At 40.2% G+C, this 10,767-nt stretch overlaps 1 protein-coding gene across 2 annotated transcripts in view; it reads left to right on the forward strand.

Annotated features, from left to right (window-relative positions):
- The window catches only part of ABHD3 (abhydrolase domain containing 3, phospholipase), a 46,410-nt gene extending 39,679 nt beyond the window's left edge, over positions 1-6,731 (forward strand). For both annotated transcript variants that reach the window (XM_032293221.1, XM_032293222.1), the window contains 3 exons: positions 502-550; positions 628-793; positions 5,870-6,731. In XM_032293221.1, coding sequence (XP_032149112.1) covers positions 502-550; positions 628-793; positions 5,870-6,048 — 394 coding nt within the window. In that variant the 3' untranslated portion in view covers positions 6,049-6,731. The remainder of the gene's footprint in view (positions 1-501; positions 551-627; positions 794-5,869) is intronic.
- Positions 6,732-10,767: the final 4,036 nt, after the last annotated feature.

Raw genomic sequence — 10,767 nt, forward strand, 5'->3', positions numbered from 1 at the left:
ATTAGATTTTACCAGTCCAGGGAAAGTGGTTCATGCCTATAATCCTAGCCCTTTGGGAGGCTGAAGAGGGTGGATCCCTTGAGCCTGGGAATTCGAGACCAGCCTGGGCAACATGGTGAAACCCCACCTCTAAAAAAAAAACACCATAAAATTGGTGGGGCATGGTGGCATGCACCTGTAGTCCCTGCTAATCTGGGGGCTGAAGTGGGAGGATCACTTAAGTCCAGCAGATTAAAGCTGCAGTGAGCCGTGATCATACCACTACACTCCAGCCTGGGTGACAAAGCAAGACCCTGTCTCAAAAAAAAAAAAAAAGGACTTGAAAAAAGTATCTTCAGCACAACCGTTATTATACTACCCCTACTGTATCTGATTAAGGAACTATTTATTGAGTACAACTGTGCCTTGTGCTAGGCTTTTTAGTAATTTGTTTTTGAGTCTATTTAGTATGCTGGAGTAGGAATGACCTTGATTTTTACTTCTGAAATTCTTTTGTTCCAGGCACCGACATATGTTTGTAAAACAAGTTGATATGGATCATGTCATGAAGGTAGAAGAAAAACTTTATGTAATGCTTTTATTTCTTCTTTGGGGCAAGACTAGATATAATTTGATTTTGTTTTTCAGGCTAAATCCATCAGAGAGTTTGATAAGCGATTCACTTCAGTCATGTTTGGATACCGAACAATTGATGATTATTATACTGATGCCAGTCCAAATCGTAGACTGAAGTCAGTAGGAATTCCAGTATTGTGTCTTAATTCTGTGGATGATGTTTTCTCACCCAGTCATGGTAAAATTAACATATTTGTATAATTTTGACATGATTAACTTTTAATATACTGTCCTTTTCAAGAAAATACAGTAGTAAGAAAATGTATCATTTCCATTATGATAAAAAAAGAAAACAAATACTCATAAAAATTAGTATCTAAATGTCTCAGATGACTTAAATATTTTCACAGAAGCTTATCTAGTTCATTGTGAGAGACTCAGAACAAATTATGACTCACTGTTTTGCTCATTCTCATTTTTATAACCTTTCCTTCTTATCAAATACACTGTTCTTTGGACAGATTATGTTACAGTCTCTTTGCCTCAAGAGAATATTGTCATCACTTGCCTCTTCCTGAGGTTCCTATACAGAAAAATTTGAAGTTTTTCTTCCCTTTTAAGCTGGAAGAGAACTTGAGACTTTATAAACATAGTGACTGTAAATATCTCAATTAGTGAATTATATTTGGACTAGATGGTCATATTTGATGAGAAACAGTCTTTCCTTTTCCCCTGAATACTGTATGTAAGAAAATTAATTAACTGGGCATGATGGTGTGTGCCTATAGTCCCATATACTTGGGAAGCCAAGGTGGGAGAATCACTTGAGCCCAGAAGTTCAAGGCTGCAATGAGCTATGATCATGCCACTGCACTCCAGCCTGAACAACAGAGTAAGACCCTGTCTCTTAAAAAAAGAAAATTATTCAAAAATGAACTTTCCTGCTTTCTTTTTTCTTTTCTTTTTCTTTTTTTACGAGACAGGGTCTTACTCTGTTTTTTTTTTAAGACTTTTGTTTTTTGTTTATTTGAGCCGGAGTTTCACTCTGTTGTACAGGCTGGAGTGCAGTGCCATGATATCAGCTCACTGCAACTTCCACCTCCCAGGTTCAAGCAATTCTTCTGCCTCAACCTCCCAAGTAGCTGAGATTACAAGTACCTGCCATCATGCCCAGCTAATTTTTGTATTTTTGTAGAGACAGGGTTTCACCATGTTGGCCAGGCTGGCCTCAAACGCCTGACCTCAGGCGATCCACCCGCCTTCGCCTCCCAAAGTACTCGGATTACAGGCATGAGCCACCGCTCCCAGCCAACTTTCCCTCAAATACTTTATTTAAAAAATGGTTCTGTCTATAAACCTAACACATATGTTGTGGAAATTTCAGAAAATCCCCAATGTGTGTGTATATATATATATTTTTAAATTACCTATCATTTCTCTAGGAGATCCTCTTTTATTATGTGATTTATGATTAATCACAAATAATCTTAGAAACTGAAACTTACGACCTTGACCACAATTCAGAAAATGAAACTGTGAACTTTAATATCAGTTGACTTACATGGTGATTGTTTTAGAGCATATTTTCATTGGATTTGGAGTCTAGTATTTCTCCACCCGTTTTTATATTTCACTGACCTTTCTACCAACAAAAAATTCCTAGCGTTTTAACCTAACCCACTTGGTTGAAGTTTAAACTCATTATTTCCTATTCTTTCCCATGCCTTTAAAATAGTCTTGCCACATTGAAATAGTGGACAATTGTCTGCAGTCTGAGAGAACAGGCAGCCAGCATCTTTCACATGACTCAAATGTGGCCCAACCTTTTGTTCTGATATGACTGTAACTCTCAGTGTAGAAATTTCTGAATGTATCCATAGTATGAAGTTTAGGCTCTTAATAATTCCTTTAGAGACGAATGAAGCACTCTAAATGCTTGGTGAAAAAGGAAAAGCAAAAATGGTATCAGTCATTCTGCCTGAAGTTCCCACACCTGATACCAAGATAGATGTTCACTTCTAGGTGTTCTTCTTCCTTGGGATGGACATGGCTAGCTAAGGACATGAATTCAGGACCACTTTTTAATAAGAACTTAGCTTGTTGAGCCTTGCTTTAGGGCTATCAGTGTATTTTTCAGAGTGTTGTGAAGGGTCATTTAGAGCATTGCCTAAACAGGCAATTTGTGGAAGGGCCCAGTTCTCTTATAGGAAATTTGAGCTTGCTTTTTCTCCTTACGAGGGGTGGGGTAGAGAAGCTCTTTGGTTTAATTAGCTCATTTGTCCCTAAAATTCAGCCAAAGTTGTGAAATTCTAATTACTGCATCTCTCTCTATAAATATGTGTGTGTGTGTGTGGTGTGTGTGTGTGTGTGTGTGTGTGTGTGTGTGTGTGTGAGAGAGAGAGAGAGACAGAGAGAGAGAGAGAGAGACAGAGACAGGGTCTCGCTCTGTTGCCTAGATTGGAGTCCAGTGACACTACCATAGTTTACTGAAGCCAGGCCGAGTATAGTGGCTCAGGCCTATAATCCCAGCAGTTTGATAGGCTGAGGTGGGTGGATCACCTGGGGTCAGGGGTTCAAAACCATCCTGACCATCATGGTGAAACCCCATCTCTACTGAAAAAAAAAAAACAAAATTAGCTGGGAGGCGGGGTGGGGGTATGGAGGGTGCAGTACGCCGGCCAAGATCGCACCATTGCACTCTACTCTGGGCAAAATTCCATCTCAAAAAAAAAAAAAAAAAAAAAAAAACATAGTTATTGCAGCCTTAAACTCCTGGGCACAAGCTGTCCTCCCACGTCCGCCTCAGCTAGGACTACAGGAGCATGCCACCATAGCAGGCCTTTTTTTGTTTTTAACATTTTTGTAAAGACATGGTCAGTCTTGCTATGCTGCCCAGGCTAGTCTCAAACTCCTAGCCCCAAGTGATCCTCCCAAAGTGCTGAGATTACAATCGTGAGCCACCATGCTGGCCTCAACCATGTTATCTTACTTAGGGAGTCATAATTTTTAAAGTTTATACTCAGGCTGGGAGCAGTGGCTCACACCTGTAATCCAGCACTTTGGGAGGCCAAGGCAGGGTGATCATCTGGGGTCAGGAGTTCAAGACCAGCCTGGCCAATATGGTGAAACCTCATCTCTACTAAAAATACAAAAATTAGCTGAGCATGGTGGCGGGGACCTGCAATCCCAACTGCCCAGGAGGCTGAGGCAGGAGAATCACCTGAACCTGGGAAATGGAGGTTTCACTGAGCTGAGATTCCTACTGCACTCCAGCCTGGGCCACAAAGCAAGACTCTGTCTCAAAAAAAAGATAAAAATAAAGTTTATACTCAAGGTAGATTTGTAGAGCATATGAGAAGAGTCATTGCTAGTGAATTATATTAAATACAGCAACTATGTTTTTGTTTTGAAACAGAGTCTTGCTCTGTCACCCAGCCTGCAGTACAGTGGTTCCATCTCAGCTCACTGCAACCTCTGTCTCCCAGGTTCAAGTGATTCTCCTGCCTCAGCCTCCCAGGGAGCTGGTATTACAAGTGCCAGCCACCATGCCCAGCTAATTTTTTTGCATTTTTTGTAGAGACGGGGTTTCACCATGTTGACCAGGCTGGTCTCAAACTGCTGACTTCAAGTGATCCACCCACCTTTGCCTCTCAAAGTGCTTTGATTACAGGGATAAGCCACAGCGACCAGCCAGCAACTATGTTTTTTAAAACACTTTTCTGGCCAGGTGCAGTGGCTCACACCTGTAATCCCAGCACTTTAGGAGGCTGAGGCAGGCAGATCATGAGGTCAAGAGATCGAGACCATCCTGGCTAACATAGTGAAACCCCATCTCTACTAAAAATACAAAAAATTAGCCGGGCATGGTGGTGTACACCTGTAGTCCCAGCTACTTGGGAGGCGGAGGCAGGAGAATCGCTTTAACCCGGGAGGCAGAGGTTGCAGTGAGCCGAGATCATGACACTGCACTCCAGCCTGGGTGACAGAGCAAGACTCCATCTCAAAAAATAATAATAAAACACTTTTTCTTTGTCTTAACCATAAATAGAGATTCAGAGAAGGAAGAAAAAGAAAAATTCACCCATGTTTCATTGCCCAAAGATAACAGTGTTACCATTTGAGAGAATTTCATTCCTTTTTGTTGTTGTTTTTATTATATATTTATGCTTTTGAATCCTTAATACAGCCACTAATTGGCCTGAGCAATCTAATATCATAAGGTTCATTTGTTTGTTCTTTCTTTCCCTCTCTCTCTCTTTCTTTTTTTGGGGGGGAGGGGAACATAGTCTCACTCTGTTGCCAGGCTGGAGTGCAGTGGTATGATCTTGGCTCACTGCAACCTCTGCCTCCTGGATTCAGGTGATTCTCCTGCCTCAGCCTCCCTAGTAGCTGGGACTACAGGTTCGCGCCACCATGCCCAGCTATTTTTTGTATTTTTAGTAGATACAGGGTTTCATTATGTTGGCCAAGATGGTCTCCATCTCTTGACCTCGTGATCCGCCCACCTCGGCATCCCAAAGTGCTGGGATTATAGGCGTGAGCCACCGTGCCCATTATGCCTCTTTCTCTCCTTCCCTCCCTCTGTCACTCTTTCTTTCTCTCTTTCCTTCCTTCCTTCCTTCCTTTCTTTCTTCCTACCTTCTTCTTTCTCCTTCCTTTCCTTCCTTCCCTCCCTGCTTTCCTTCCCTCCCCCTCCCCTCCCTCCTTCCTTCCTTCTTCCTTTCCTTTCCTTCTCTTTTATCTTTTCCTTTCTTTCTTTCAAGATGGGGTCTCACTATGTTGCCCAGGCTGGTCTCAAACTCTGGAGCTCAAGTGATCCTCTCACCTCGTCTCCCAAAGGTTACAAGCATGAGCCACCATGCCCAGACGCATCGTATAAAGTTAATCAAAATCATAAATAATGAATTTCTAACTCTCACAAAGGTATTAAGCTTAGTTTTTTTCCTGCTATAACACCTCAGTGGGAATCTCACAGCATAATGTGAGGATTCACCATTCCTTGAATTTTCTTACTTTAATTTCTCAAAATAAAACTTGACATATACTTTTGTGTTATGATTAAATCTTGGATTGATTCTTCCCAAAATGATTGTGCAGTACATGACCATATGTATGAACTGTTGTGAGAGTATAGATAGTTGATAGAAATTAGACTCATTCCATTTAACTGTGCTCATCACAAATATTTATATAATGGTGTTTTGATTTCTGTTTATTAGAAGTGATAAAGTTATATGCTTTTCCTAACAAAAACATAATGATTATATTTTTCTCTCTCCTTCTCTCTTATTGCCACCCTTTTTTTGGTCTGAAGCTATTCCAATAGAAACTGCTAAGCAAAACCCTAATGTTGCTTTGGTCCTTACTTCTTATGGAGGCCATATTGGTTTTCTGGAGGGAATCTGGCCAAGACAATCCACTTACATGGATCGTGTCTTCAAGCAATTTGTGCAAGCCATGGTTGAGCATGGACATGAACTCTCTAACATGTAGTTCTTTGGGTGTATTTTGTCCGACCACAATTGTGAAGGCAGCTCAGCTTAGTGCACAAATTTTAACTACTGTATATAAAGCAAATAAGCCAGCAGATGGGTGAAGAGGTCCAGAATGATATGCAAAAACTACTTTTTAGAGAAACAAAACAACTTTGTAGCAACGAATTAAATATAGTATTAGATTGTTACTTATGTAGGTTTGTTTTTACTATGCCTTACCAAGTACGACCTTAAACAAAGTAGTACGTACATGAAATTGCACTTAACCAAAACTATTGTGTAAAAAAATTTTAATTCCTCAGGGTTTTAATTTAGACTAGTATTTTTTTAGATTATTCATTTTAGATGATTTAATGGTACTTTAATAACAGTTAAGAGATACTGGTTATTTGAATGTAAGTTATAAGTTGGTACATTCCTAGGGGTATTTATAGATAATGATGATAACATGAAAACTGAAATCAGATAAAATACAATGCGCTAAATCTTTTATGTATTTTAACTTTAAAAGGCAAGTGCAACAATGTTAGACTGACTTCTATATGTGCTCTTCTACTCTGATAATATTAAATTAGGGCTAACTTATGTTTTATAATGATTATAATTTACATGCTTATTTTTAAAATAGTATATGTGCACACATATATATCATTATATTAAAATAAATTCTACCATTTTAAATTGGTCTTTTGTGAGTTTTAATCTGCTTTGCATTAGTAAGAAACATTGATACTGTTCCGCTTTACTGTTTTCAGAATATTGGGCTCATACCACTTCTACCAAATAAGGATATTTTCAGCTGCAGGAAACCTAACAGTGCCTTAAGGGAAAATGACATCTTGTTTTGTTTTGTTTTGAGACGAGTCTCACTCTGTCACCCAGGCTGGAGTGCAGTAGTGCAATCTCGGCTCATTGCAACCTCTGCCTTCCCAATTCAAGTGATTCTCCTGCCTCAGCCTCCCGAGTAGCTGGGATTACAGGCACACACCACCATGCCCAGCTAATTTTTTGTAGTTTTAGTAGAGATGGGGGTTTTACCGTGTTAGCCAGGACGGTCTCTATCTCCTGACCCTGTGATCTGCCTGCCTCAGCCTCCCAAAGTGCTGGGATTACAGGCGTGAGCCTCCGTGCCCAGCCAGGGAAAATGATATCTAATTAACTTGTATCATAAGAAGTCTCCTGTGTTCAAAGAAGGAAAAGGGAGGAGTAGGACCAGACACATCTGCCCTTTTGGGAAAGTGAAAACTATTTTAGAAGACTTGCACTTACATCCATTAGCCAGAGCCCTGTCACATGGCCACCCATATGGAGTGAGAGACTGGGAAAGCAAGTGATTTGCCAATTACATACTTTATCAATCGTAGCGAAGGCAGGCAAAGGAAAGGGGATTGGCAATGGTTATTGGGCTAGCCAGCCAATAGTGATAACTTCCACATTATTCAACATCTTTTCCCTCTTCATTACTTCAGCCTGTTGATAAAATACATATATTTTTTTCCTCAGGTATCATGTTGAGAGAACCATGTACAAAAAAAAGTATTAACAAAATTATTTACTAAAAATGCCACCATTTGGAGAATTCCTGATGATGTACTTGTAGACTCCCTCATACTGTATCTAAGATGATCGCAATGATAACACCAGTGCTTTTTTGTCTGGACAGCATATTTTCTGATTCGATCATAATAATTGCATTCAGTCTGTATGGATAAGGAGGCTAATCCTGCTTTTCAGAGTTATCTTCTAGATTTTGCGGGAGAATATCATGAAGGACACTCTTCGGGATTACAAACCTTAAGGACCATGGACTTCTGGTTTGCAGGGAACTGAAAGGAAAGAAGCAAGAGTCCTAAAGCCTTTATTTATATAAAACCTCTGCTTCTAGTCAGGCCAAAACCCTTCGACTTCCCAGTCACAAGAGCTAATAAATTCCTCTTTTCACTTTAAGTTGATCTGCTTTCATTCACAACTCAGAAATCTGCCCATTATATGTAGGAATGAAATATGTAAATAAATCATGCCTAGATGAGAAAGCTCAGTTGTGGGCCTGTGGAAGGTGAGCTCTGCACCTCACGTATTTTATGCACCAAAGCATGTACATAGTGCTTTGTAAATAGCTCTCTGAAATTATGGATTTTTAGGTATATATGGATGCTTGCTGGCCTGAATCATATTTTTTAACTTCTTTTTTTGAGACCTGGCCTTAACTTCTTTGTTGAGATGTAATTTACAGGTAATAAAATTCACCCATTTAAAGCACACAATTTGGTGGTAGTATAGTAAGCATGTACCTGTGGTCCCTACTACTCGCTACTCAGGAGACTGCACAGGAAGATCACCTGATCCCAGGAGTTCGAGGCTGCAGTGAGCTATGATCACACTTGTAAATAGCTGCTGCACTCCAGCCTGAGCAACATAGCAAGACCCCATCTCTAAAAAATATTAAAGTGCATAATTCAGTGGTGTTTGTTCACAGAGTTGTGTAGCCATCACCATAACCTAACTTTTGAACATTTCATCACCCTAAAAAAAAAAAAAAAAAAAAAAAGACCCTCTACTCCTTTAGAAGTCACTAATCCCTCAGCCCCAGGCAACTGCTAATCTCTGTCTCTATAGATTTGCCTGTTCTGGGCTGTTTTATGTATATGGAATAAAACAAGGTATGCTCTTTTGTGATGGGCTTCTTTCACTTAGCATAATGTTTTAAAGGTTCAACCATATGTGGCATGTACCAGTTCTTGATATTCCTTTTATGGATGCATAGTATTCCATTGTGCAGATATACTTTGTTGGGCGCGGTGGCCCACACCTGTAATCCCAGCACTTTGGGAGGCCAAGGCACGTAGATCACCTGAGGTTGGGAGTTTGAGATGAGCCTGACCAACATAGAGAAACCTTGTCTCTGCTAAAAATACAGAATTAGCTGGTGTGATGATGCATGCCTGTAATCCCAGCTACTCAGGAGGCTGAGGCAGGAGAATCGCTTGAACCTGGGAGATGGGGGTTGCAGTCAACCAAGAACCAAGAGCCAAGATCATGCCATTGCACTCCAGCCTGGGCAACAAGAGCAAAACTCCATCTCAAAAACAAAAACAAAAACAAACAGATATTGTTCAAATTTTGTTCATCAGTTGATGGACATGTAGGTTATTTCTACTTTATACTTTTTGGCTATTATGAATAATTCTGCAGTGAACATTTGTGTAAAGCTTTTGTGTGGGCATATTTTTCATTTCTCTTGGGTGTATACCGGCTCATATGATAACTCTACACTTAACTCTTTAAGGAACTACCAGACTTTCCCAAAGCAACTCTACAATTTTACATTCCAACCCGCAATGTGCATGGATTCTGATTTCTCCACATCCTCACCAACATTTATTGTATGTTTTTTTTATTATAAATATCCTAGTGAATCTGAATTACAAGTTTTAATCATGATATTCTACCAAAACCAAAATATAAACTAGCATTGTAATATTTAACGATTTAAAGATAACCACTAGTGTAAAACAAAAAATACAACTATACACGCATGTAACTGTGCTTCTTAGTTATAATGAGATGAATATTCTCAAGTACTGATTCTCATACATGGAGGATATTCTCCCCAGCTGTTTCTTCACACACTAGCAAGCTCTGAGAAAGAAAGGCTGTGTTTTAATTAGTTCTTACATCCCAAGGAATTAGCATATTGCCAAAAACACAGTAGTCAAAATTAGCTGAGTAATAGTCGTATAAACATGAAAATACCACTTTGTGAGCTGGTGCTTATTTTGAAAAGTTCATTTTAAGCATATCATGGAATTTTTTTCTGGTTTTCTTCTCGTGTTTCCGTTGGTTATTGTCATTATGAAACATTTATCCAAAGTCATCTCTATATAGAGCATTGTATTCAGCACTAGGGATGAAAATTGATATAGCAGGTTTTTCTTTTTCTTTTTTTTTTTTTTTTTGTGGGAGGAGGTGGGGGGGAAAGCCTCATACTTTTTTTACACCGTGAACCCAATAAGTAAATGCACATTTTTTCCCCCCGAGACAGAGTCTTGCTGTGTCGCCCAGGCTAGACTGCAGTGGTGCGATTCTCCTGCCTCAGCCTCCCGAGTAGCTGGGACTACAGGCACATGCCACCATGCCCTGCTAATTTTTTGTATTTTTAGTAGAGACGGGGTTTCACCATGTTGACCAGGCTGGTCTCGAACTTCTGACCTTGTGATCCTCCCACCTCAGCCTCCCAAAGTGCTGGGATTATAGGTGTGAGCCACCACGCCTGGCCAATAAACACACATTTTATAGAACAACAGTCATATTATGTGCAATATAGTCTCATATTTTCCAGCCCTCCTATTCTTGTCTGGTCTGTTTTATTACTTGAACTACCCTGTTTTTTTTTTCAAGACACTGTCTCACTCTGTCACAGAGGCTAGAGCGCAGTGGTGCAATCTCAACTCATTGCAATCTCCGCTCCCGGTTCAAGCAATTCTCCTGCCTCAGCCTCCTGATTAACTGGGATTACAGGCACCTGCCACCACACCTGGCTAACTTTTGTATTTTTAGTAGAGACAGGGTTTCACCATGTTGGTCAGGCTGGTCTCGAACTGCTGACCTCAGGTGATCTGCCCACTTCGGCCTTCCAGAGTGCTGGGATTACAGGCGTGAGCCAACACAACCGGCCCCTTTATTTTTTAAATGAAAGAGACTGAGCACAGTGGTTCAC

This window comes from Sapajus apella, unplaced genomic scaffold (genome assembly GCF_009761245.1).
Source record: "Sapajus apella isolate SASKATOON/1434 unplaced genomic scaffold, GSC_monkey_1.0 scaffold29, whole genome shotgun sequence".
Taxonomy (NCBI): Eukaryota; Metazoa; Chordata; class Mammalia; order Primates; family Cebidae; genus Sapajus; species Sapajus apella.